Here is a 27,625-nt window from a genome sequence, read left to right as displayed (position 1 = left end):
CACACCATTGGCCCACACAGGTACCCGGTTCGACGCTTCTTCACGCCTCTTCCTGCAGTGACTGACAGGCTGAGAAGCCCCGCCCCGAAGGCGCCTGACGCTGAGCCGCAGCCCCTTCTCACTTGTAGCCCCGCAGATCTCCATTTTCTTCTTTCCTCATATTCCGGAGCGGAAGAGCAAAGACTTTTAGAAAAAATGGATGAAGAATACGACGTTATCGTTCTGGGCACCGGGCTTACGGTGAGAGAGAAAAACATACAACGCGTGGGCGTGATTTGCAACCTGTTAACATCGCGGTTAACGCTGGAGAAGACGGGGCCTAATCAGCAGGGTTAATGCTAAGTAGCTAGCTTAGCCGCTAACCGAGCGTGAGCGTTTACGTGTTAAGCAATGGAAACTAAATGAAGGCGCTAACCCCAACTACTAGCTCTATGCTATCGGCAGCTGCTTTCAGTGTCTGAAAAAGATTAACGATAGCAACTGTTAACTCGCTCGAGATAAGTTGAAACGCTCAAACTGTTTTGTATCCTTAATAGGTATTGTAGTACCGCTTGAGTTTAATTGGCGCAGTTCATTGTCTGGATATGCAGAAACTGAGCGCCAATTAAGGCAGCTTTTCTCAGTCAAGATAAGATTAGTCTACGGATGAGTAGTCTGTTAACGTTAGCTGACCTACATTAAGCTATTTTATTAGCCTGCTAACGACGGAGCACAGTCCTGTTGTAGCGGTGTCATCGAATGTATTCTTGGGGTCGAAACTGTTCCCACCGCCGCTCGCCTGCTGAAAGCAGTTCTACGGCAGCTCGTTGAAGTGTCCTGTCAGCGCTGTTCTGTGCGGCAGTACAACTAAACTACTACAAACTGAACAGCCCTATGAAGAAATCTCAGCAGGTTCTCGTGTTTAATAAAACGAGAAACTATTTGGCATAGAGGCGCATTGGGACACGTTAATGTAACTGCAGTCGCAAACTTCACCAGCAGGTTGAAGTTATATATCCTGTCCGACTTTCAGTTCACTTTTACACCCGCCGCCCACCAAAAACTAACGTACCGAGTGGAGTGTGTGGGATTGGGGATGTGTAGGCTTTGTTTCAACGGACTCTCTTTGCTGGTCGTACTTTTAAATAAAACGATTCCCTCGGACAGACTTCCTGACTTTGTTGTTTAAACATGCCGGAAAACCAGTGGTTAGTTTGGGGCTTAATCACAAGCCAACTTGCTGCTTGTACCATTGTCGTCACCACCTTGTTGAGTCGCTGTACAGTGACGTGTTTTTGACAGCAAGCATCGAGTTGCTTCAGCCCAGGACTTCATGCTGGGCAGCAGAGCAGGCGCACAGCGGGTTAACTTTGAGGACTAATACTGGGTGTGGTTCCAAGCAAGGCTGAGGAACTGAAAGTACACTGCCAGAAGCCAGTTTAGTTAGAGCTGGTGGCCAACCACTCAGAACCACAGCAGACTTAAAGACTGAGGTGGCATAGTGTAGTTTCACACGGAAGTAATTCAGTCTGCAAATAAATGACTTCACTTCTGTATTCTGCCACCTTCTCCTTTTCTGCTACAACACAGACAAAGGCGTTGCTATGTTTACTAACTGAGCAGGTTATGCAGGAATCTGTGCAAGCCGGCCACCAGGAAACTTCATCTGACTTTGTTTCCTGTCTCTGGGGCAGATGCTTAATTAGAAAGGGATAGCTGTGTTGTACATGGCAACAATTAGTCTTTAAACGTTTGTAAGTGCACGGTAACAGCTGTCACTGTGAAGTGTACTCTGTGCTCTAGGTCTTAAATGGAAATTGTTAGGCAGGCCTTCTTGGATTTTGGGAGGTTTATTATGCGGGGGGCAGGGGGACGGGGTTCCCCATCTGTCCACTACTGACGACACATTAGAGGAGTGGCTTGGCACAAGATGCCAAACTCTAAGTGTGGCCCGGTTCTCATTATGATGCTGATGCAGCTTTTAGACTCCAGCCAGGAGATGTGAGTAGGACAGCATTTAGTTATTGAGAAGTATAAAGAGATTGTTGTGACAGCTCTACAAGTTGATTGGCCCAATTAAGCCAGTGACAGTGTTTCTATCAATGGATGAATTGATGCTCACCAATTTGTGGGTTTTCTTACAGTTTATAGTTTGACATTAAAACCCTTCATCAAACCAGCAGTCCTGATAGTTTAAACATAAGTGTGTTATCATCTGAGATGGTGATAAAGGATGGAGAATCTAGACTGCGGATGACTAAAAGGCGTTTTGTTGAAAAGACTGAGGCATAATAATGATGATAATAATAATAAATGTTATTTAAAAGCACCCAAGGACACTTAACAATGGAGTAAAACACATAGTAGAACAATGACAACCAAGAACAGTAAAAGCAAAAAGCACACGATAAAATAAACAATTAGTTTACAGTGAATATGCAGATTTGAACAGATGAGCATAAAACGTTAGGCATGTTTTGCCTTCGATTCACTCGAGCTGTCCCTGGCTGCTCTCTGGCTCAGTGGGTGGGGCTCAGGCATCTCCTCCTCACAAACCATGTGTTACCTGAGGCTAAAATGTGTGCGTGTGTTTTTATTTCTTTTTCTTCCCAATGAGTGAATAACTGAAGAAGAACGAATACAAGTGACTTGGTAGCAAAGATGCTCTTCACATCTCAGGTGTAGAAACATTTTAGGTGGGAGCTGAAGAAGAGATGGGAAATCCCATTAACTGCACAGTAACCTCATACCATACGAGGAAGTCTGTTACAAACTCAATGACACTATTCATTGTTTTCAGTTACGTGACCAGTGCAGAGCCCAGAGGACAAAACCAACAGTTAAAACTAGGGGTGGGCGATATATCGAGTATACTCGATGTAACTGTCAAGTATAAATTGGCATGGCAATATTAACCCACTGGCCCACTGCACTCTGTGTTTATATACCACCAGATAGGGAAAAATATGGCGGGAGCTTCAGACGAGCGAGGGAATGAGACTCGCTGCCGTTTGGATTTCACGAGGAGGATGCAGAACACAGTGCGGTCATTTGCAAAACATGTCGTAAAACTATTGCTGCTAAAGGTAGCAGTACTACGAAATTATTCCACCAGCTTAAAAGTCATCTGCTGCAAAATGAAGACCGTTTTAAACTTGAGGCATGTCAGCGTCTCCCCACACACCAAAGAACACGTTAAATAAACCAGCTGTGACACCTGTGACTGCTCTTAGTCAGTCGTTTTTATAGTCACTATCTAGACTTTTGTTTCTGTAATTTGAGGTCAGCAAAATGTTTTTATTCCCATTGTCAGGTAAACCATTTCTCCATTTTAAATAACCCACTATTAACTATCTGAGTTGATGTGTAGGAGGGATCTGCAGTGTTTGCAGAAGTGCTTTACTTTGAAAGATTGATACTTAAAGTGCAGTAAAAGTACTCAGTCACAATAATGACTACAGGTAACTGTAGTGCAGAGGCATGATGGAACACAAGACTCCACTTATGAAAAGTAGCGTAGAAGTTAAAATAAGAGAATTTGAAGCACTGCTGATAATCTTAGTGAGTCAAGTAATACAGAAGTTATGGAACTGATACAAGATACTCGGGCTGAAATGTTCGGGCTAAGACGCTCAAGAAGAAGATGAAATTCAGGCTAGGAAAAGAGGAGGGATTCTCTTCTGCGAGGAGTACACCGCTGTAGATGAGACAAAATTACTGAATACAAAACCAGGAAACTGACTCAACCAAAAAGGAAGCAACAAAGGGACTTACTGAAAGGCACCAGTTAGTTTGTGGCTAAACAAACTTAAAGCAGAGATGACTTGATGGGTAAAAGAAAAGCCTTAAATATAATCCAGATTCAAGGCTCTGCTAAAAGTCCGATGTAAAAACCAAAGGTGAAGTATAAAGTGGGTTGTGGTTGAAAAGCTGAGGGTCACAAACTGCTGACCTTGAACGTCCTCTAACAGGCCAGTGTTTTGTTAGGTTGTAGGTGTCAGTGGTGTGTGTATGTTTGAGAATTTACTGATGAAATGATGAAGTTATACAAAAAGCATAGAGACTGTAAAGATGCGTTACACTCTGCATGTGCTGCTGTAAAATGCTGTCATAAAGGAGAGATCCTGTGGATGTGGCACTTTCTCATTTTATAAGCCCATCACATGTTTGCATGTAGACCTTTAATCTGCCCATGGCTGTGCTGGAGTCAACCGCACAGTGCAGTTCATTACTATAGAGTATAGCTTTATTTTTGTCTTAATCTGCATTTGTAGGTGATCAGATTGATTTTAAATTCTGATAGTAAAAATGCCTGAAACAAATCTTCAAACTGTCTTGTTTTATCCAGCTGGCAGGCTCATTAATGGTCACATGACATGAAGAAAAGCACGTAAATCAGTCATATATATCCACAACTGACACCAACTTTGTACATTTGTAGATCTTCAGTTAACTTCTTTACATTATTAGTAAATTGAAAGTCAGGTTATATTTGAGACATGTGACTATGATGTTTGAGAAAGCCATCCAGATGGAGTCTTTGTTGCCCCCGACGACCCCTTCCCTTCTCATATTTGTGGGTTTCGTGTGTTAAATATTGAACTGGGACTTTGTCACTGCTTGTGTTGTTTTGTGTTGGTGTAATGTTTTGCCTGACAGTACAGTGAACTGGCACGATTTCCCCCTCTGTCAGCATGAATCCTGCCGCTGACAGTCCTCCGGGCCTCTCTCAAAGTCGCGGTTTTTATAGGCAGCAGCAGGTTGGCTTCAGTCACGTCTCCTCAGAGGAGTGGCTGTGCCACATTACAGCAACTCTGGCCCACATATTTAATTTTATTTATTTGGTGTGTCTGCATGAGGCTTGGAGCAGTCGTCACGATCCAGTTTCACTGGAGCAAATGAAACTTTCTTTGGACAAACGTGCACAGTGTTGCAGAAATGATGCAGAGATGAGTGAATGAGCAGGGCGTTTATAGTTTTGCATGTTTTAAATTTTCATTTTGTTTATCCAGTTTGTATCTTTTTTTTAATTAAAGCGCAACATTGTTTCCATTTTTTTTCTTAGATTGTAGTTTTTATATTATTTCAGTTTATTTGTATTTTTAACTGTTTTTTTTTTAACAGCTAGTTTTTGTGCAATGGCTATTTTCATGGGAAAGGTGGTTTACCAGTAAGCTGTAGTATTGTGTGTACTGGCACAGGTGCTGTACAAGTTGACAGTAAGCGTTAGGTGGCATCAGTCAGTGCTGCCTTAGTTTGGTTGGTATGTAAGAAACATGCTCCTGAGCCTAACCTTTCATTCAGTAGAACAACTTGTTTTAGAGTAAAATCCACAGTCACATGATGCTCACACTGTTGGCTAACTTCTACAAGCCCTCAGCTCTAATCTTATTGAGTTTGGGTGGGAATTCCACTGTGGCAATTCTTATCATGTCCAACCCTCTGAAGCCCAGTGGATCCTCTCAGCTCTGCACAAACATGTCAGACATGCCTGCTATACTGTTCGGTCAAAGTTGGTCTTGTGGCAAATTGAAAGTCATGGAAACAGTTAGGGCTGCACGATTTTGCATAAAATGAGAATCACGATTTTTTTGCTTAGAATTGAGATCACGATTCTCTCACGATTTTCTTTTCCAGTATAAATATTTCTTGCACCTATTAACTGCACATCAACTTCGTAACAGTTGAGACTGAACATAAAAACAATAAATAAACATAAAAACAATAAATGTCTCACATTTTGTCATTGCCGCAAAATGTTGTACTGCTTGTAATTCCGTGTCCACCGTTGCTCAACACTGCGTGTATAGAGCAGGTAGTGCAACATTTTCAAAATAGTTGCGGGACGGCACCGTGTAGCGTTTGTGTAGGATGTTGATCATTTTCCTAAATCCCTCGTTTTGCACAGTGTTGATGGGAACCATATCTTTAGCCAGGTGATAAGTGATGGCCTCCATAATTTCTTTGTGCCTGCGGGAGGTCGACGGGTATGGGGAAGCGCTGCATAAGGTTCCCGTTATTGATGTTTGGGTGGTTGACGGGGACGGATTTTCTCCTGTCACTTTCTTGGCCTTTACAGCTTCGTCATATTGCACTTTATGGTGACGTTTGAGGTGGTTATACAGATTTGTAGTGTTACCTTGCGGTGCTGCTACTATGGCAAAACACAGCTTGCAAATGATAGTTTTTCGACTCTCATTATCTTCTTTGAAGCCAACAAACTTCGACATGGAGGAACAAGAACCTTTTCTTGGAAGTAATTTACAGTGGGGTTGTCATTCTCACCGCCATCAGTTAACGTTTCCTCTGCGGTCATTGTGTTTTCTCCCCTCGGGCAGTTTCACGTGCTCTCCGTTGTTTTTTCCCTGCCAGATGGCTTCTGTATCACGTGGTATAAGGCTCCGCCCTTGTCATTTGTTGAGTAGGAAGAGTGAGCGCTTGTTTTCATGCAGATTATGTCCCGGATCAAAATGCGGTACAATCGTCATCTTTTTTTTTTTTTTTTTTTTATTTAATCGTTGTCATTTGGAAATGAGATCGCACATAAGTGTGAATCGAGATCGCAATTTTCTAACGATTAATCGTGCAGCCCTAGAAACAGTAACATGTGGGACATTGTAAAGTACAAATTACCGTAACAGAAACACTGCTTTTGTTTTAAATAAAAAAAGCTGCAGTTTAACCCTGCGAGTGTGATGGTAGACGACCTGACCTACTGAGTCACTTCACACATTACAGACTGTTGCTAAAAGTATCGAGACCGACAGGAAGTGATGGGAGGCAAAACTGACATGCAGAAGGTTAGCTGCAGAATCAGGGAGGTTACACTTGCATGGTGTGTGGTACCGTCAGGATGAAGGCGTAAATCTATTGTTGTGTGACAAAATTTCATTTCCTGAATTGGCTGCAGTTTTAAAAAACAGATTTGTTGGTGTAACTGTATAGATCTTAGTGTTTCTGCATGTGTGTAAACATAACAGCACGTGCTGGACTGCAGTAATCGAGTTCTGAACAACCAATGAAGTAATGTTTCACTGCAACTGCATGCAGTTGAGCTGACCCTGGTAAATACAGCTATTCCTGTTGAGTAAATCATTTTTATTATTAGTGGTTTTTGTCATTATTATATTATTATATCCTGTAACTCGTGTGTGAGGAAAGCACTCTGAAGAACTCTGTGGTTGATTTGAGTCTAACTTCTGTGCTTGCCTCTCCCAACAGGAATGTATTTTATCAGGCATTATGTCAGTGAATGGCAAAAAGGTTCTGCACATGGATCGCAACTCCTACTACGGAGGTGATAGCGCCTCCATCACACCTCTTGAAGACGTAAGTTGACCTCTTACATCTCTGATTTCTCTTTTGTATTGAGTTGGTTGTTTCACCACAGTGATGTGGAGTTAGGATGAACGTTTGTATTTTAAGGCTGGTAATGGCTTCTTTTAACATGGATACATTTTGTTCTGAAACACCACACGTTCCTCTTCTATCCAGCAGAGGTGGTGATGATAGAATTAGCATATTTCATTTTGTGAAAGTAGGAAATTAAGATGCCTCTGTGAAAGTGGAAGCTGTTGCCTGTGGGTCAGATGTTATGTGTCTCACTACAGCTCTACAAGCGCTTCAACCTTCCCGGAAGCCCTCCTGACTCAATGGGAAAAGGCCGGGATTGGAACGTGGACCTTGTCCCTAAATTCCTCATGGCCAATGGTATAGTTTCCCTGATCTTTGGTAGACAAGAAACGATATAATATAATAACTGGGCAACGATTAAAAGGATCCTTAGAAGTGATAACGATGAACGTTTCCATGAATGAAAGTATCCCTTTGTTGCAGGTCAGCTGGTCCGCATGCTGCTGATCACACAGGTGACTCGCTACCTGGATTTCAAAGTGGTTGAAGGCAGTTTTGTGTACAAGAAGCCCAAAATCCATAAAGTTCCCTCTACGGAGACGGAGGCCCTGGCATCCAGTGAGTCTAGTTAAATACTGAACAGTTTAGTGGAAGGTTGTTTTGTTGCTCTAGTTATGGATTTCCTCCTTTTCTAAACTCGTTCTCACTCAAAGGCCTGATGGGGCTGTTTGAGAAGCGGCGCTTCAGAAAGTTCCTGGTCTTTGTTGCCAACTTTGATGAGAATGACCCCAAGACTATGGAGGGTGCCGACCCAAAGAAGACAACGATGAGGGAAATATACAAGAAGTTTGACCTGGGCCAGGAAGTCATGGACTTCACCGGTCACTCCCTTGCTCTCTACCGTACAGATGAGTTAGTAGCCGCCTTTTGTCTTAACAGTGTCTGTAATTGGACATGATTATGATGGCCTCTGCTGTGAAACGGTGCAGCTTGTAGCATTTAGATTGTTCTAATTGTTCTGCCCTTAGTTACCTGGATCAACCCTGCATGGAAGCAATCAACAGGATAAAGCTTTACAGTGAGTCTCTGGCCCGATATGGCAAGAGCCCATATCTGTACCCACTGTACGGCCTGGGAGAACTGCCACAAGGCTTTGCCAGGTAGGGGACACTTTCCATTGTTAGACACGTGTGATGAATATTTTGTTTGTACCAAAAATAATCATCGTAAAGATGTTAACTGTGGTTTAGGGTTGGATATTCTGCTTCGTAGTCTGATTGTCCCCTATCTACCCTAACAAAGTTGTCACACTGTTTTTAGGTTTCGGTTTCATTTACCTTCCTACAGTGAGTTCTGAAAATTTAATAAGCTACAGTATAGGTTGCTCCCTTATTCACAGGGGGGTTGGCACAGCAGGTGGCACCACGTTTTCAATCTGGCAGTTTGGCAAACCATTAGATCCTAGATTTAAACAGAGCACTTGTTTTTACTCTAACTTTGATATATTGTAATATACGCAGCCTTTCTCTTTGCAGCAGTTATTGTATGCACACAGCCCAGTCACTTACTTCCAGTGTGTGAATGGGTGGATGACTGGATGTGTTAGGGACTAGTAAAGCGCTATACAAATACAGGCCATTTACCATTTGTAACTCATCCAATGTGACGACACTCAGTCAAATCCTTCATTCAGAGCACGTGTGCAAACCAAACTCTGTGAGGAGACCAAAGTAGAGTTAAAGCTGAGATGCTGGTTTACATGTGAGCTTGAGTTAAGGAGGAAACTCAAACTACACATTTTCATTATTTTATTTTTTAAGTAAGCATTTTTATTTGAAGACAACTTTGTATATTTTTTCAATACTTTTTTTGAGTGCACGACTGTTAGGCTGCTTCAGAATATATTGCGATGACTAATATGGGCTCAAAATGTGGTCGTAAATATTTTGTACTTGTAAAAAAGATTTGTGTGTGCGTAAAAAAGATTTGTGTGTGCGTAAAAAAGATTTGTGTGTGCGTAAAAAAGATTCGTGTGTGCGTAAAAAAGATTTGTATGTGGACTTAGAAAAAAAAAACCCTGCAAGTTACAAGTACAAATTTTGACCCTATTTTTCTTCCTTTCATCTGATTGGTCAATGTCATGTCAGTCACAAATGTAACAATCCAATCAGAGAACAGATGGGTTTGGCTGTCGGAGGGGCGCTTTTTTGAACTGCAGGTCCTTGAAGGGTGATACAGTTTGAAGCTGGAGGATCTCTATATAAATATCCGATAGCAGCTAGGTCCCCTAACTTTCAGTAGCTGTTGAAAGGATAAAGTTGTGCTATATCAGTGGTTAGAAACACCATTATTACTTTAGGATTAGTTTAACACAAAGTCAGGGCTGACCTGGGACCATTGCTGTGAGTCACAGTGCGCAGCATAAAAGTCCTTTCACATCAGACGCAGGATGTGCTGCTAATGCTAACTGCTAACTAAAAGCAAAGGATCCAGAATTTGTTGCTGGCTGCTGGGCTCTGTGGGTTTTTGCAGCAGCTCTACCTGTACTAGATGCACCTGCTCCTTGTCTTTTCTATCTCTGACTTTATGTCCTCTACAAGAGTTTCTGTTTTTTTTGCTGGTTCTTCAAATGTTCAATAAAAACATGTATGCTAATTCATAACGAAGAAAGCTTTGTAATGAAGACTGTCATTTCCAAAACACTGCCCGCCCCCACCCTGCGGTCCGCAGCGCTGTTGAAAAGGCTGTGGAAGTCCCTGTATTAAACACGTAGACCTGTGACACAAAAATCACCAAACTCGGACGACCACAGACTGTTTTCCTTCGTGGTGATGAAGGAAAACGCTGGGTTGGCATGTAAAAGGGCATTTATTCCCTTCAAAGACCTGCAGTTCAAAAAAAGCGCCCCTCCAACAGCCAAACCCATCTGTTCTCTGATTGGATTGTTACATTTGTGATTGACATGACATTGACCAATCAGATGAAAGGAAGAAAAATAGGGTCAAAATTCGTACTTGTAACTTGCAGGGTCCACACACAAATCTTTTTTACGCACACACAAATTCTTTTTAACGCACACACAAATCTTTTTACGCACACACAAATCTTTTTTACAAGTACAAAATATTTATGACCACATTTTGAGCCCATAGACTAATAATCCACATGGAACTTGATATGTTGGACTTTTTGTTTGAGGACGTTTTCTTTAACTGGACTTTGTTACATTGAGGTTGGGTGTGGTTTTGACTCTTGAATTGTGACTCAATTTCCAGGCTTAGCGCCATCTACGGTGGGACGTACATGCTGAACAAGCCAATAGAAGAGATTGTGATGGAGAATGGGAAGGTGGTGGGAGTCAAGTCTGAGGGGGAGGTGAGTAACGCAGGTCCCAGTAGTGCTGAAGGCACTGCCAGACTGGTTCCTCCTTTTATTATGTTCACCTATCCTTAAGAGTAGAAAAGCGCTGTATTAGAACCAGCATCTGCAAAGACTGTGATGTCTCAGGGGCGATCGTGGCTCAAGAGCTGGCAGTTCGTCTTGTAATCGGAAGGTTGCCGGTTCGAGCCCCGGCTCCGACAGTCTCGGCCGTTGTGTCCTTGGGCAAGACACTTCACCCGTTGCCTACTGGTGGTGGTCAGAGGGCCCGGTGGCGCCAGTGTCCGGCAGCCTCGCCTGTCAGTGCGCCCCAGCTGTGGGTACAATGTAGCTGCCCTCACCAGTGTGTGAATGGGTGGGTGACTGGATGTGTAAAGCACTTTACAAATACAGACCATTTACCATGTTTTGCTCTGATGGAGAAATCGCAGTGACAGTGATTGGTGGCCAGTTGAACTATGTAATGACGTTTTACAATCTGAATGTCCCTGCAGTTGCTCTTTGGTGTTGTTCACTACTTTAACTTTCTGAACATGTTTGCAAATCACAGATTGCAAGGTGCAAGCAGCTGATCTGCGACCCCAGCTACATTATGGATCGTGTCACCAAAGTGGGTCAGGTGATCAGAGCCATCTGCATCTTGAGTCATCCTATAGCCAACACTGGCGACGTAAACTCGTGCCAGATCATCATCCCCCAGAATCAGGTCAACAGGAAACACGGTGAGCAGCCAGCCTCATGTTTAGGCCTTTAGGATCAAATTTTCAGTCAGCTGTATAGTGTGCTTGTATAGTCAGACCTTAACATCCTAGCTTGCACAGTAAGTGAAAATCCTTTCATCCCCACACCCCAACCTTCCACACCAAGCATCCACCCGATGTGCAGTTACGTTCTCGAGATGCACGTCAGGTTTTAGTTAAGGCTCAGATCTGATGCAGGGTTTAAAATGTCTAACATCAAAACGTTGAGCACTGGCACTAAATGACAACATTGAATGTGACACTAACTTGAGTTTTTCTTTTGCAGACATCTATGTTTGTATGATCTCCTTTGCACACAATGTGGCTGCGCAGGGTAAATACATCGCCATCGTTAGCACCACAGTGGAGACGGGTGAGCCAGAGAAGGAGATCAAGCCAGCCCTGGACTTACTGGAGCCCATCGAGCAGAAGTTTGTCAGCATTAGCGACCAGTATGCACCCACTGACATTGGGACTGAAAGTCAGGTATGAAGATGAAATATTGTTTATACTATTACACAGTTTGTGTTCTGGACAGTGGCATCTTCAACGTGACACAGTGACCTACCAGGAAGTTAGCCCTGCCAGAAACACTTCTGTTGAGTTTGTTTTTGCCTTTTTCCAGTGTTTTGTGTGCTTTCACACCATTTTTCTATGTGCTGGTGTTTTCTTCAGTTTCACTTGACCTCCGACCGTACACTTCCCAGTATTGCTACTATTGCCAAATACCCACAGAGGAAAAACATGTCATTTCAGGATTTTTCATGCATGTGTCCGTATCCCTCATCTTCATCTGTATTTCCCATCAAGTTATCAATCTCTGAACTTGTGGAGATCTGTTTTTTTGTTGTGAATGTTTTAATCTCTCAGTGCTAACACAGTGGGAGTTGATGTCACAGGTAAACCTGACTAGAAGTATTAAAAAAATGGTGTCTTTTAGTTTTATAGAATTTGCAGCACTGAAGTCAGATCCAGACTGGGCTGAAGTCTGTTTCTGTCAGTTTCCAGCTTGATCTGAATGGCATATTTAACATGGCTAAAGTCAGCGATGTAGTTAATGAAGCACACAGCGCTGGTGTCTTATAGATGTGTGACTAGCACACGTGCTGTCTTACAGGCCGTATTTATCACACGATAAAGGCAGACTGGGTTTAATCTCTGTGCAGTTGAGCTGATTTGTCAGAGTGCACATCTTCAACAACTGCATGTTATCCTTCTGTCGTTAGCTTTAGGTTGTAAATCTGCCTACAAGGCTAAAAACCAGTCAGCAGATATTGTTATTAAATGTCCTGGACATGACTGCAAAGTTCTGCCATATATCTGTGTGCACTGCAGTTTCTTTGCTTTAATGCTGGGTTTTTACACGAGGCACACAAAATGTGCTCGATCAGCTCCGCCCACAAAGGTTTACAAAGCCATTAAAGCTCCTCTGTGACCACAGAAATAAAAGGAGGATACTTTTGTAACTAATGATTTGTAGTGTGCGTAGTTGACATGAAAGAACACACTGCGTGCTCTTACTGCCACCTGGTGAACAGTTACAGTTACAGTTGAACATCTCGGGCGCTTTGATTGGACTTTCTTTTAGTTCTTGGAGACTTTGTTCTGTTGTTGCTTCTACTTTGTACGGATGATTGTTTTGGTTATTTCACAGTGTTTGCTCTGTGACATTAAGGCACACTTGGACTTTTGTTTCCCTCTAGATCTTCATCTCTCGGTCCTACGATGCAACAACTCACTTTGAGACCACCTGTGATGACATCAAGGACATCTACAAGAGGATGACAGGCTCAGAGTTTGACTTTGCTGAGATGGAGCGCAAGAAGAAAGACACCTTTGGTGACGATGATTCGTAGAGGCAGCCAGTCCTGCAACACTCTGATAATCAAAGACAACGGAAATCTTATAAAAAATAGAAAACTTACACAAAAAAGTAAAGACCAGTGGGCTGACTGATTACTCGAGTACACAGTTTGCCCACTGAAGAAGTTGATGATGCATAGAGAGAGGCGGTATAGTTTTGTTGGATAGGGTTCAGGGAGAGCGCTATGCTTCTTCACATCATTCAGGTGGGTGTTGCACTAAATACTGGTTATATCTAATAGACAGTTAATACCCTACATTTTTCTAATTCATCATGCTAAGACGATGCGTAGTCCAAAGATGCCAAATGAAACGATTCATAATCAATAGTATCTGGAAAAGATGTACACTATATACTCGGCTGATATTTTGTATATGCAGGTATTCTTTTCGTGTCAGGTTCTGTGAGTTGTGGCTTGGCATCGTGTGTCTGTATTCAGTTGTGGTGTGTTGAGCTGAGTGTTCCTCACAGGATGTGGCAGTTCCTGCACTTTCAGGCCGGTAACAGCAGAGCGCCGTGCGAGGCAGCACCTCAGCATCCACATCATATGGTCCGGTTTTGTAAAAGTGCTTTAGTGGTGTATGGGCTAGGTCTCTTTTCTTTGTTTGATCCCCTGATTGTGCGACAGCATACAGTGAGTTCTGTCACAGGCACGACTGTAGCTCAACATAAACCTCCTGAACCGGTTTCCAACACTTTGAGTTACTATAATGCATCTGAGAAAAATGTATTAGTTCCTGTATTACCCAAAATAATCAAAGACCCGAGCATTAACAGCAGATTGATGACACATGTAATTGCTTAAGAAGGACCAAATGTGTACTGCAGCAGTATTGAACTGATGGGAGCCTTGTGATATCTGGTTTTGAACAACTGTTGTTAAAAAAGGAAGAAAAAAAACTATCTTGGGGCTCAAATGATTTCTGTACTGCAAAGTAAAAAAAGAAAAACTTTGTCAAAATCCAAAGCTGTGTGAGATTTATTTATTTCAGTAGTTTCAAGTATGCAGCAGGCTTTGTAATGTCTGCTTCTACACATCCTTACCCTGACAACATGTGGTAGTGCATCATATGGATGAAAGCTGAAACTTGTAATACTGGGTCATCAGGTAAAAACACATTTCATGGATCTGACGCACAAACACATGCTGATGATTCGTGCCAAGCTGAAGAAACTAAAACACAGCTTCTTGGACACACAGCAAGTCTGTTTTCTTATGAAGGCATCTGTGGACAAACGTGGTGAGCAGAAGGAAAGCTGAAGCTGTCCAAGCACCACTGTAGCCTCGAATCACCCACCGCACAGTCGTCATACCTCGTTGGCGTCACTGTAAACGAGCCTTTAACACCTTAAAGGTAGGTAGTCTGATTACTGACTCGCTTTAAGAAAAAAAGATTGTCCCAAGTGACCAAACTAGGAAATGGATTTCGACACTTCCGCGTTCGCTTTATGAGCTCTGCAGAATCCTCGGTTCGTCTTCAGATCGCTACTACAATTCCCATAATGCCGCGGTGGCTTTCCGTTCGACTCTGCTGTCTGTAGAGCACCGTGTGTGGTAACCTGTAATCATGGAGGTGACAGCAGCCCGCCGCTCGTTTCTGTGCGACATCGGTAAGCATCGTCAGCAGTTAATGGTTTACACCTCGGCTCACATCCACAGGAACGGCTGACGTCTGATTATAAAACCGTGTGTTCGCTGCCAAACGCGGGTTTTAACCGGGAAATGTAGGCGGAGAATAACAGTCCCGTCAGTGTCGAGAAAGTTCAGCCGCTACACAGACCAAGTCATTTGGTAGCTTACTGGCTTATAGCTAGATAACATGCTCGGAGTTCCTCTGTAAATGAAGAGCAAATGCGACATTTACAAGACTACACTAGAACTAATGGACGTATGTGCTAAACATGATGAATGAGGGCAAAAAGACTTAGTTATTTCTGTAATCAGTCGAAACATTGCCCTTGTTCATATATTTGTAATGGACACTTTGCCATGACACTGATGGATATTGACAGAATAGACTTATTCCACCCAGTACTGCTGCCATGGTTACTGGGTTTACACATAATGGAGCTGGTTAATGGAAGCTGTTTCAGCCGTCTCTTTGCTGTTGTGCTAATGTGTGTGTGTGTGAGGCTTCTGAGCAGACCGCACTGCTCTGCACGAAGCAGCATCCCACGGCAGGACTTTGCAGTTGAAGCAGCTGATAGAAAACGGAGCGTCCGTCAACATGGTGACTGTGGATAACATCACTCCTCTACATGAAGCCTGCATCCAGGCTCATCCAAACTGTGCTCGCCTGCTGCTGGAGGCAGGAGCCCAGGTGAGGCACAGCTTCACTCTACAACCCGGTGTAGAGTCTGGGAGTCGCGCACCTTAACACAGCGGGTACAAAGTGATGCTATCTGGTGCAGAATCCCACTGCTGGGCAGCAAGAGTCACTCCCACTGTGACAACCTCACAAACGATGTTTGTTGTTCAGGTCTTAACATGGCCCTACAATTTTGTAGATTACCTAAAGAATAGCTAGATAATGTTCTTCTGTTTGTTCCAGGTGGACGTACGCACCATCCATGGTAGCACGCCTCTTTGTAATGCTTGTGCTGCTGGCAGCCTGGAATGTGCCAAGCTGTTGTTGGACTATGGAGCCAAGGTGAACCCGTCCCTCACAGCTCTCACTGCCTCACCGCTCCACGAGGCCTGCATACAAGGTAAACCTTCAGCAGGAACAACACTGTCATGCTATCACATGTCTCCCTATAAACAACGCTTCACATTCCTCTCAGGTAACCCCCAAGTTGTGAGACTGCTGATAGCCAGCGGTGCCAAGCTGGAGGCATTTGACGTCCACTTTGGGCCTCCCCTTCACATAGCTTGTGCTAAAGAACATCTGAATTGTGTCAAGGAGCTGCTAACTGCAGGTGTGTTAAAGGTGCAACGTATGGTTGTTTTATTTCAGTTCAGTTGGTGATAGCCAATTTCCTACAGAGAGTGCTGCAGCCAATCAAAGCTGTCAGAGGGCGAGGGGCGGGGTTCATTCTGGATCACAGGGCTGAGACAGACAGCTGTTCACTCATACTAACAGCTATACCATCTAACCTGTGCATGTCTTTGGACTAAGACCTTTAAATGATTGTGAATTATGCAGGTGCTAACGTGAATTCAGTGAAGTTCCATGAAATAGCGTTGCATCACGCAGCTCGGGTCGGTATGGTGGAAATGATTGAGCTGCTGGTGGAGTTTGGGGCAAATGTGTACGCCAGCGACAACCTGGGAAGAAAGCCTATAGACTACACAACACCTGCATCTCCCTCGTACACCTGCCTCAGGTTTTATGAAAGTAAGGTTCTGCGTTGTGTCTGAGTTACAGCAAAAAAGTTCAAGTTCTTACGTTCTTGCTCTTTTTTTGCTTTTGAGGCCTGATCGTCTTTTTAAAACATTTGTTGTTGACAGGTAATCCTTTGAGCCTGCAGCAGCTTTGCAGGATTGCTGTGAGGAGGATGCTGGGTACCAGAGCATCAGAGGTCCTGAGCCAGCTGAATATATCCCACCGCATCAACAGCTACCTCCAGTACTGTGATCGTCCCATATCCCTACAGACTTACACATGAACATTTAGTATACAAGGTTTAAAATGTCCCCTGAAAAATGTTTGCCATTCAGATGAAACACATGTAACCAGGATGAAAATCTCTGTACGGAGTCAGTTCACCACTGTATGTCAAATTAAACCAATTCATTGCTGAATGAGAACAAGTATAATCTATATAAAGCTCTGTTTCAGCACTCTGACAATTTCCAACACATGTATAACACATAAGGCAATTTCCTTTATCGGCTCAGCTGTGATGGCCAGGGGTCTGTCAGCTCTCTCTACTCCACATTACGCGACACTGGCCAGACTACCAGAATTACTCCAAGAGCAAATCAGTGACTCAGGTCAAGTTATTTTACCCTGCTGGGATAATAAGCTGGCCAAAGGAGGAGATAGAAGTCAAGACGAGGAAGCTCCTGACCATGCATGGAGGGTCAAGTCCAGAACTCCGAGCACAAGATCCATAGAGGCTGGGGTCTGTCACACCAGGCAAGACCCCAGGCTGTGTAAAGATGCCCCTGAGACGGTCGATGAATGGCTGTCCTGTTTGGGTGTTGGTCACCAGGAGATGCTACATGAAAGGAGATGCTACAGTTGTTTTGTGTAGGATAAACAGGGTAGTGAGGTGCACTGTGATGGATTTAGAGTAAAGAACAGTGTGTGACTGGTGCACAGAGGTGCTCGTGATCAGAATTAGATTGCATCAAGGGTAGCTGATGACACTTAGATTAATTCACTGAATTCATGCCAACTTTATACCATCTGGTATGAAAACAGCATAAACAGTGTACTGTCAGTGTGGGGAATGGAAATCAGCCAATCAGCTTGTCAAATATTGGGTTACAAACTGTTGACTTCAGTGAAACCTCAGAGCAGCAGCAGTTACACAGGTCAGCTGATCAAAGCCTGTTCAGAGAAAATCTACAGGAGCTCTCAACAGAAGATATTGTGAGTGGGAAATCTTCCTGTACTTTCTCCACCTGCAGGGCAGCTACTCTGTGGTTCCAACACGAGCTGCTGTGTGTTAAATACACCAGATTACAGCTTTGATCGTGACCAGGCGTTTTGTTCAGGACAGGTTGTTTACACCCCCCTAGGATATTATTTAACCTGAGTTGGAATAAATATTAGTTGCACTCTCCACGCGTGAAACGGTTTTATTTGGGGTAAAAACTACAAAGTCCAACATGCCCGCGGAGGTCGGGTTTTGTCACGTGACTCCTGCCGCACGTAGAGCGCGAGGACGCAACTGTTTACAAACAACCGCAAGTCCCCGCGTTTCATGCCAGCCTAGCTTGTTCTGCGGGGGAAGCAGTCGGAGGATGGACACTGAAAAGTCTCGGCCCTATTTCTTTGGCGACATCGGTGAGTACGAGAGCAGACAACAACGAGACGGTCGTTAGTCGAGTTTGACGTCAGCTTGGCAGGACTGGCAGCCGGCTACCGTAATCCTTGTTCTGTAGCTGGCAGGTAATGACAGCTGTCATGTTATTACACAGAATTTATTCACCTGGAAAACGTGACGATGACGTGAGAGACACCTTCGCTGCTGCCCGCATGAGCCTGCGTGGGCCTGCACGGGCCTGCACGGGCCTGCACGCGCACACACACCGAGCAGTGGCACGCGGTAAAAAATGAAAACAATCTTCCTTATTGAACTCACGCACTGAGCCGTGAACCATAAACTACAATCGATCACAACCACTGATCAAAGAGCATTGATCAGTGGTCAGTCTTGACAATTAGCGTATTCTAGGTCAGTGGTGCTAGTTTGAGTCATCGTGTAAATGTCCCGTTTATAAGGTTGGGGACACCTGCAGTCAGCTGGGACTGAAGACGTCACTGGATGATGACGAAACGTTTCTCGCTTCGTCCAGATGAACAGAATCAACCTTTTTTCCTTACTTGGATGATTAAGCACGCATCGAGACATACATTTGACTTTGTCTCTGTAGAGGATGTGATATTAAGGATGCAAAGATGCAAGAAGCTTTATGACAGCGCGGTCTGAGATGAACATCCTTTGGCATGTTTTAATTTATGTCCACTTTTAGATTTGACTAGGCAGCTTGTACTGACAGAAGGCCACCGGCACACAGTATGTGTGTCTATGAAATGGATTGATTATGGATTGTGGGAGGAAGTCCATGCAACCCCACAAGGAGCAAATAAACCTGGTACAAAGGGTGCCAGGAACAGGAACTTAGAATCACACACACACACACACTGACCATCACGCATTGGTCACCGAGTGGTAGTAAAGCTTGAAAAGTACTAATTCCATATATGTTTATATATGTCCACTTTATTTATAGAGCAAAAACACCAAAATACACCAGGACACCAACAAAAAGGGAACTGCAGTAATCTGGGCAAGTTGATATAAAAACATGGCTCAATCTGTCAAAATCCTTAGGAAGAAAATAAAGCTTTACCTTAGCAAGAAGTCATAGCTGAATAAAGCCTATAAAGCTTATTTGCTTTGTGAATTTAAAGGAGCTGTCAAAGAATATGCCAAGATACCTGACAGAGGAGTGAACAACAAAGCGCTCAAGAATGGTTTTGGAAAGATCTGATCTCCTAAATACCATAACCTCCATTTTGCTATTGTTAAGGTGGAGGAAGTTTGAGTTCATCCAGACTTTTATACCAGCAAGACAGTCCGATAACAGTTTCACAGAGTTGTCTTCATGCATGCTCAGTCATCCAGGTAAGTAAATCCCAAAAAGCTGATTCTGTTCAACCTTTTGGGATCCAACGTCACTTGGATGAGTGATGAAACGTTTCTCCCACTGAAAACGCTGCGTCCAAGACTTGTTTTTTCTTTTTTTATGAATGTCATCAGCAAAGCAGTGGGAAGAGATATTATATTTAAAATAAAAATAGACCCTAGAGCCAACATATATAAGGAAAATAAGAGTGGCCCTAGGATGGATCCTTGAGGAACTCCACAAGTAAGAGGTGCTGCAGCTGAGGAAGAAGCATCTATCTGGACTGAGAAGCTCCTATTCATAAAGTAAGACTTAAACCACTGTGGAGCAGTTCCCTTAATGGCCACAATGCTCGAGCCTTCATAACAGGATACTGTGAGTGTCGGCTTGGATCTACAAGCGTCCGAAAAACAGGGGTTCCCAAAGATGCGCGGTGAGATCTAAAGTACACGGCGTGAATGCTGATTGGCCCGAAGAAGGCCAAGACAAAGATGATTGGACTAGAATAGTGATGTCACAAACAGCTTGAGAGCGTGGGAAAGTGGAAGTGATGTGAAGTTTAGATTTAGCCGGCAACACCTGGGAGCAGACGGATGTGAGCTTCCTTATTGAACCTACACGTACGCTTCATTTAACACTGACAAAGACACAGGCTCACACTGGTTTACAGCAGCAGGCAACGATGGACAGGAAGACCCTCCCAGTAGGGACCAGTACCTCAAATCTGATATTTTTCCAGTAGAAACTGTTGAAATCTTTCACAAAGTATTTTGGAAGCTGTAGAGGTGAATGAGTGGGAGGTTTTTAAATGACTGTTAGAAGAGATTAAGCAACTTTTACAGCATGTTGATATTTATGTAAACAGTCCTTCAAGATTCCTAAGGACACACCAGGTTTGTCCTTTTTCCATCGTGTCTGCGTTCAGCCCCGGGTCTGCGAGTGTATAGGTGTTCCACAGGTAACATGCAAACTGAGAAACCCCAGCAGAACAGCTACTATAAATGAGATGGTGGAAATGTGATGAGGTTTCAGTTCTTATTGGACGTGCTCCTCTGCAGGCTGCTGGGCGGAGCGAACAGAGGTGCACAAGGCAGCGTCGCTCGGCCAGGCCTCCCAACTGGAGGAGCTCATTCAGGGCGGAGCCTCGGTCAACATGGTGGCCGTGGATTCCATCACACCGCTGCACGAGGCGTGCCTGCACGGACAGGCCAAGTGTGTGCAGCTGCTGCTTGAGGCTGGAGCTCAGGTGAGTCACAGACACAGTCATGTGATCTACAGTCTGTCAAACTGTAGATCAAACGAGTAGAAATGGCTTGATGAAAAACACTCTGTTCCCCATGATGCTGTCAGGTGGATGCAAGGAATGTGGATGGAAGTACCCCGCTGTGTGATGCCTGTTCAGCTGGGAGTTTGGAGTGTGTGAGGCTTTTGCTGCAGTACGGTGCCAAGGCGAACCCTGCCCTCACCTCCCGCACAGCCTCACCCCTGCACGAGGCCTGCATGGGAGGTGAGAGTGTCGCGTGTTGTGCTTTTGTCTGTGTTTTTGGAAAATAAAAGTTAATTTTATATATGTTTGTATTTCAGGAAACTCTGAGTGTGTGAAGCTGCTGATTTCCATGGGAGCTTGTCTCGAGGCGTATGACCTTTACTACGGCACCCCGCTGCACGTGGCCTGTGCTAATGAGCACACGGACTGTGTTAGAGAGCTGCTCAATGCAGGTGAGGGTCTGCACAGTAGGATGAATCACAGAGTACAACACAATGTAAGCTACCTTACAGTCAGCGTGCTAACTGTAGACCAGCAGGTCGGTGTCTAAGGAGCAGATGAGAACACATTTTTAGCCCCTTTATGGAATTTCTATTTTGTGCTTTTTACCCCGGAGCCGTAAAAGGATGGTGGGTACTGTTGTTGGTCACGCTGGGACTGTGAACGCTCAGCTTTGGGAACACGAGAACGAGGCAACAGAGGATTTTCATCCTGATGCCACAGGCGTGTGAGGGTGGCACGGCCGGCTGCCAGGACTGTTTAACAGAGAGAGGTTTCCAACATGCTGTTGGTAAAAACACGAGTGTTCTTCAGACATTATTGGCACACAATCACAGAAATGCTCCAGAAAGAACAAAAAGCACCACCGTCAGTAATGTTTGCCCCCCTGAGAAACTGAGCTTTGTGTTGAGGCGCGGCACGAACCGCCGCGGTGCAACGATGTGTGTTAAATAACCACACCGACGTCTTCCTTCAGGCTTCAATGTTTCTGTTCTCCGTAGGCGCTAAAGTGAACGCCGCCAGGCTGCACGAGACTCCGCTGCACCACGCTGCTAAAAGCATGCGGGTGGAGACGATCGAGATGCTGGTGGAGTTTGGAGCCAACATCTACGCTCGAGATCAACACGAGAGGAGACCCGTGGACTACACCACGCCGGGCTCTCCCTCTGCAGCCTGCCTACAGTCTTATGAGAGTAAGTTTAATGAGTGTGCAGCACCAGCAGGAGGCACGAGAGGATCGTTTTCACTTCCACGAAGCGCCAGAAAGACGACACCTGACATGTACCATAATATTCTGATGCACAGCTGCTCAGCTGTCTTTCACTTCTCCAGCTTTACTCTGACAGTGAATCAGTATTCTAGAGGCTAACACGTCATTTTGTTCTTGTGAAAAATGTCATATTGTCATTTGCATGTGTTATGAACAGAGATTTGACATGTTTTCCCCGTGTTCAGCCTCTCCTCTGAGTCTGCAGCAGCTCAGCAGGTTGGCAGTGAGGAGGAAGCTCGGCACCAGGGCTGTAAATGTCATAGGCCAGCTGGAGGTCCCTAAACTCATCATCAGCTACCTCTGCTATCAGTGAGCGCCACCTGCAGGAGGAGCCGACCGGTGCTCAAAGGACTGGAAACTGCACAGCACTGTGTTAAATATGAGAACAGCTGGCACAGCTCTGGAGCTGCTGCCTGAGATTCGTTTAGTTTAAGAACCCTGCCATGCAAACACTGCAGCAGCTATTGCACTCGGCGTTTTCAGGCTGTGTGATCGCATTAGTGCTGCTGTAAGATGAGATGTTTTTAACTTTTTAAAGAGAGCAGAGTAACACTGATTTTCACTTGGCTTGCTCTCTAACACACACACGCACACGCACACACACACACGCACACGCACACACACACACACACACACACACACACACACGCACTGAACATGTTCTTTGTTTCTGTCTCGTTTGCAAAGCTAGTTTAAACGTGTGTGTTGAACGTGGACAAAATATGTGGATGTTGACTCTGATGTTGTGACATCACTACCTGTTAACAGGAAGTGTTTAATCAGAACTCGACTCTGTGCTGTAAATGCCTCTAATGCTGTTGAAAACACACGATACACATTTAATGTTTCGTTTCTATGCTGGTCGATAGTTTGTGAGTCTGAGAGGAAGCACAAAGCAGGAAAACACTGCTGCACTGCACATCTTTGGGTATGACCTCGAGTCGGGAGGAAACGAGAGTGATGTTAGTCCCGCAGCTACTTTAAAATAAGCTCAGCACTTCACTCTCTGCATGTGATACGTTTAGTCGACTTGATGAACTCGCAGTGATGGCAGGGACAGCGAGCGGAAACATAAGCAGCACTGACAGACTCGTCTCCTCTACAGTAGCTTCTGTTATCAGAGACGGCGGCTCTCACACCTTTGCTTCTCTTTGAACTCTGTTTGACTTTGTTAGTTAGATGATGTGTGGATGACTTGTTTGCCAGCGACTAATCTGAGTCCTAAACAGCTTCATAAACAGTCTGTCTGCCACCAGAGCAGAGTGTGCTTCTAATCCGTGACTGTGTAAGGCTGTTTATTTTTAACTGGAAACGACGCTCAGGAAGACGAGGACGAGATGCTGCTTTTGGAAGCAGAGGCATCGTCAGCAGCTAATGGTTTCTGGATCAAACGCTGGATTTGCTGGGACAGCGCAGCACAGACTCAAAGTATGAAATGATGAAGTGGGGCATGGCGTGCAAATGAAAGACAGCTTCTTATAAGAGGAATACCAAGCAAGTCTGCTGTCAGAGCTGCAGCGTGAAACTCTGCAGATGCTCCCTGCTGGTGCAGTTCCAGGAGACGCTGATCCTGGTCACTTATTTATAGCCTTGTGGCATTTATTCCATTAAATCTGCTTCATAGGCGACGCACTGAGCCCTGTCAGGTCTTTTTAACAGGAGGCACGGGAAGCTGGTATGAATTCCTTAAAGTTCTTTATATTGTTTCTTTTTCCCTGTCTGGCAGTTAATAACTGTGATTTATCCTTGGAAAGGGAGTCAGGCCACACTCCTCTTTATCAGTGTTACTGGATTATGTGTCTGTAAATACCTGCAGCACATTCTTAATAATAATAATAATATTAATTGTCTTAATAATCAGCCAAACGTCTCAGGAACCGTTTAACTTCTGGGTCGCTGTGTTTGAGATGGATCTCATAGCTGCTCACAGCAGAGTTAAACAGTGCAGAGACGGTTTCTGATGACGCAGTCGTTGTTGTTTTTAACACCACTGCTGATCTCAGAAAGACACCGTATTCACAAATCACAACTTTCACTGGCTTGTGCTCAGGTTACATCACTTACACAGAGAGTGGACGCACATCTGTGAACTCACACTGCTGCAGAAGTGCTTTACAGCTGGATTCTGTTGAATGACCACTGGGTGGTGATGAGTGTCACACTCTTTGCTCTCTGATCTACGTCCACACTAATGCATGGTTTTCTCTCCGTTTTGGCCTCCCGTCCACACTGAGACGGCGTTTTCGCTCAAGGAAAACGCAGCATTTTGAAAACGGTGCTTTGCGTCGCAGTGTGGACAGCGAAAACGTAGACTTTCTAAAACAATGACGCATTTTAACTGTGTGAAGACGCTGGTGTGGACGCAGAGCGTTGTCAAATCTATCTGGGCTAATGTGGACGTGGCCTTAGTACAAACTTTCATGTGTGGGCTCAGGGACGTCTCTCAGTTTCACAGGCAGGTACACTCCTCTCGTCACATTCACCAGCAAACGGCGTCTTTGTGACTGGGTAACAATGGTGGCTCCGTCCTTTATAGTTTCCATACTTGCAACTATTCCATTTGAAAATAACAGCAGCAGCAAGCCTGAGTCACACAGGTCGCTCTGAAACTCCCGTTTACCAGGGAAAACGTGGATCCCACACCCAGCTGCCGAGTAGTCGCTAGTGTGAAATTGGCTGCAAAGATAGTTAGTTAGTTAGTTAGTTAGTTAGTTAGTTAGCAAATGTTGGTATTTTCCATCCAAACCACAAGGAAGTTCCTGGTGGAGCCTCCATCACAAACCCAACAACCACCCGTGAGCTGGTTGGAGAACCTTTTATTGAGGAGAAAACAACCAGACGGTTTCATACTGAGGTTAGTTTATGTTGTGTGTAAGAAGCAACTCGACCATATACATTAGATCCTGTAAAGCCTCCTCTCACTAACATTAAGAATTTATTAGACACAAGATGAGCAAAATTATCGTGTAATACATTTCCATGTCGCAGAGCTTCATGTTATAGCCTGAACCACGAGAACTCTCCTCCTTTCTTCCTCTCACATCTGATGACATGAAGGATCAACTCTGTGCACGTGCGGCCTGCTGACATCACCCTTCAGCGTTTTAACTTCTCCTCGCTGCTATCTTCAGCTGCCAGCGGGCACAGTTACCTTGCCCAGCTTTAGAGAGCACGGGGCGTCTGTCGGCGCTCGTGGAGATCAGCACCTGCTGTGTTGACTGTTGGTCTGACAGAGCTTCGGCAAGAATTCAGAACCAATATTTCATAGTTCACGCCTTCATCCAAATCTCTCAGTTCTCTCCCTCGTTTGGCTCTCACCCCAAACGTGAGCGGGCTTCACGATGCTGGCCTGTTGTCATAAATACGCAAGCTGTAAAAAGTTCATCAAAATCTAGATTCCTAGAAACTTACCATGTCAGGCTGTTACTCATTTGAAAGAAATGCAGCCGGGGTCATTGTAATGTTAGCCTGTAAATGGTTTGGAAGCACAGCTCTCACGGAGCGCTGCCTTCAACAACAAATCAAATCCTCTGCTTAAGGCTGAAAATAACTACTATGAAATGTGTTTGGTTTCAAAGCCTTGGGCTGAAGAACCCGACACGAGGGCAGCGTCCAGCTATTGAAGATAAGAAGCGTCTCTCAGTCCATAACAGAGCTTTGAAAGCAAAGCTTCCTATAGACAGTATTTCTTTTCTGCTGATTGAACAGATGCAGTTCTCTCTCATGTTTGGAGCACTGATTAAAATCCTGATCAATAACACACAATGTGTCCTCAGTATCCATGTTGTTAAACTGCTCTGCATGTGATGAATAAACTTAAAGTGCACTAACGATGTGTTTGCTGACCTTTTTTCCTGCATGAATTCAGAGAAACAACAGGACCTGCATGCTGGCCGGGCCATCATGGAGGCATCGGTCTGTGTCAGATCACAACAACAGGTGCTGAACTTATTCTAGAAAACACCAGCATGTGACTGTTGACAGCACTGTAGCGTGGCTTTTTATTTCTCCCGTGTCGATTCTTATATCGTGCTGTACACAGCATTCACACTCCCATGGATGCATCAGAGAGCAGCTTGGTGTTAGGATCTTGCCCAAGGATGCTTGGCAGGGATCGAACCACCAACCTTCCAATTAGTAGGTGACCTGCTCTGCAGCCGCTCCACGGTAACCAATAACTGAGTCCAAAAGTCCCAAACAACCAAACATGACGCACTAAAGCACAACAAGGTGTTTATAGATGAAACAGATCTGTAAAACTGCAGGTATTAAAGATGCATGTATACACAAATATGTTGGCTTGTACAGATCACTCATCATGATCAAATACACACGACAGGTAAATGTATCATATAATAAAGCACACTGGCTGCTTCTCCCTGTTTTTCCTTCCCACTGTCACCAAGTACTTGCTCACAGGTGGCTGTGTGATTATTGGGGATTCCTCTGTATTATTCTGGCGTCTTTACAATATGAAACTATCCCAGCTACCACAGGACTGACACACACAGACACGCAGCCATTTGGATTCAAACCAACAAACCTAACCCTGCGTGTCCTAAGACTGTGGGAGGAAGCCAGAGTAGCAAACTCCACAGAAAGGCAGGTGGAGGAGTCGCACACAGCACCTTCCTGCTGTGAAGCAACAGTGCTAACCACCACACCAACTTGGAGATATGTTTATATATATAACTTGATTGGTTCAGGGTTGTGTGTGACGTGCACAAATACAAAGCTCAAACTCACGTTTACATGGAGCCGTGTGGGTCAGAGGAAAGCTCATGTTTATCTAATGTGCTGAATTCAAGCAGCTGCCATTCACAGCTACTAACAATGTTATTAACTCAGTTTCCTGCCCTTAGCTGCCACAGCAGCACCTCCTGTGGTCTCTGCTGTACTCAGAGTATGACGTGTGCTCTTCTGTAAGTAGTTTACGTGAGTTACTGCTGCCTTCCTGTCAGCTCAAAGGAGTCTGGCCATCCTTCTCTAACCTCTGGCATCAGAGAGCTGCTACTTCCTGGATATCTCCTCTGTTCACACCATTCTCTGTAAACCCCAATGACTTTGGGGTGGAAAGATCCCAGTAGATCACCAGTTACTGAATTTCTCAGACCAGTCCATGTACCAACGATAACCACACCATGTTCAAAGCCACCTTAATCACTCTCTCCTAGTTTGAACTTTAGCATCTCTTCATGTTAAGTCAGTATATCCTAATGCTGCCATGTGATTGGCTTATCAGATATTTGTGTTATGGAAAAACTTAGCAGGTGTATCTATGGCAGCAGCAGCTGAGCGCATGTGACTGGAGTGATGCACAAAATGTGGACGCTCAGGAGGAAGAGGACAGGACACGCATTTCCTGTTTAAAGTCAAGGAAAATAAGATGCTTTGTAACTTTCACACTTTATATTTCACTTAGATTTCATTGACTGTAGTCTTGTGATTGCTGTCAGAATCAGTGCTGTTT

The 27,625-nt window shown here is 44.4% G+C and overlaps 3 protein-coding genes across 5 annotated transcripts; all 3 read left to right on the top strand.

The window, feature by feature from the left end:
• Window positions 1-85: 85 nt before the first annotated feature.
• gdi2 (GDP dissociation inhibitor 2) lies at window positions 86-14,281 on the top strand. Its single transcript, XM_084910110.1, has 10 exons — window positions 86-240; window positions 7,201-7,308; window positions 7,590-7,689; window positions 7,816-7,950; window positions 8,046-8,244; window positions 8,361-8,492; window positions 10,608-10,707; window positions 11,261-11,432; window positions 11,737-11,936; window positions 13,154-14,281. The coding sequence occupies exons 1-10, from the start codon at window positions 196-198 to the stop codon at window positions 13,304-13,306; spliced, it is 1,344 nt and encodes a 447-aa protein (XP_084766236.1). The 5' UTR covers window positions 86-195; the 3' UTR covers window positions 13,307-14,281.
• Window positions 14,282-14,407: 126 nt separating this feature from the next.
• On the top strand, window positions 14,408-17,068 carry asb13a.1 (ankyrin repeat and SOCS box containing 13a, tandem duplicate 1). 2 transcript variants are annotated; one of them, XM_084910115.1, is made up of 6 exons: window positions 14,408-14,925; window positions 15,448-15,635; window positions 15,867-16,023; window positions 16,099-16,233; window positions 16,461-16,652; window positions 16,766-17,068. In XM_084910115.1, exons 2-6 carry the CDS (start codon window positions 15,543-15,545, stop codon window positions 16,921-16,923), a joined length of 735 nt encoding a protein of 244 aa, XP_084766241.1. In that variant the 5' UTR covers window positions 14,408-14,925; window positions 15,448-15,542; the 3' UTR covers window positions 16,924-17,068. The 2 variants fall into 2 exon arrangements, with proteins under 2 accessions (XP_084766241.1, XP_084766242.1); XM_084910116.1 differs by having other exon boundaries at window positions 14,408-15,635; window positions 16,111-16,233.
• A 1,033-nt stretch (window positions 17,069-18,101) lies between these two features.
• LOC146370044 (ankyrin repeat and SOCS box protein 13-like) lies at window positions 18,102-25,985 on the top strand. Of its 2 annotated transcripts, XM_084910114.1 has the most exons (6): window positions 18,107-18,272; window positions 20,677-20,864; window positions 20,969-21,125; window positions 21,203-21,337; window positions 21,887-22,078; window positions 22,341-25,985. In XM_084910114.1, exons 1-6 carry the CDS (start codon window positions 18,230-18,232, stop codon window positions 22,466-22,468), a joined length of 843 nt encoding a protein of 280 aa, XP_084766240.1. In that variant the 5' UTR covers window positions 18,107-18,229; the 3' UTR covers window positions 22,469-25,985. The 2 variants fall into 2 exon arrangements, with proteins under 2 accessions (XP_084766239.1, XP_084766240.1); XM_084910113.1 differs by having other exon boundaries at window positions 18,102-18,272; window positions 21,887-22,454.
• The last annotated feature ends 1,640 nt before the right edge of the window (window positions 25,986-27,625 follow it).

The sequence above is a fragment of the Perissodus microlepis genome, chromosome 17, assembly GCF_051167445.1.
Source record: "Perissodus microlepis isolate ML-2025 ecotype Zambia chromosome 17, ASM5116744v1, whole genome shotgun sequence".
NCBI lineage: Eukaryota > Metazoa > Chordata > Actinopteri > Cichliformes > Cichlidae > Perissodus > Perissodus microlepis.
The sequence above is the reverse complement of the archived record's forward strand: the minus strand, read 5'-3'. Positions and strand labels throughout refer to the sequence as shown.

Coding starts and splice junctions, on each gene's coding strand:
- gdi2 (XM_084910110.1), top strand. CDS start 196: ATGGATGAAGAATACGACGTTATCGTTCTGGGCACCGGGCTTACG. Junction 7,690..7,815: donor TAAATTCCTCATGGCCAATG/GTATAGTTTCCC, acceptor CCTTTGTTGCAG/GTCAGCTGGTCCGCATGCTG. Junction 11,937..13,153: donor ACATTGGGACTGAAAGTCAG/GTATGAAGATGA, acceptor GTTTCCCTCTAG/ATCTTCATCTCTCGGTCCTA.
- asb13a.1 (XM_084910115.1), top strand. CDS start 15,543: ATGGTGACTGTGGATAACATCACTCCTCTACATGAAGCCTGCATCCAG. Junction 15,636..15,866: donor TGCTGGAGGCAGGAGCCCAG/GTGAGGCACAGC, acceptor TGTTTGTTCCAG/GTGGACGTACGCACCATCCA. Junction 16,653..16,765: donor CTGCCTCAGGTTTTATGAAA/GTAAGGTTCTGC, acceptor TGTTGTTGACAG/GTAATCCTTTGAGCCTGCAG.
- LOC146370044 (XM_084910113.1), top strand. CDS start 18,230: ATGGACACTGAAAAGTCTCGGCCCTATTTCTTTGGCGACATCG. Junction 18,273..20,676: donor CTATTTCTTTGGCGACATCG/GTGAGTACGAGA, acceptor GCTCCTCTGCAG/GCTGCTGGGCGGAGCGAACA. Junction 21,338..21,886: donor TAGAGAGCTGCTCAATGCAG/GTGAGGGTCTGC, acceptor TGTTCTCCGTAG/GCGCTAAAGTGAACGCCGCC.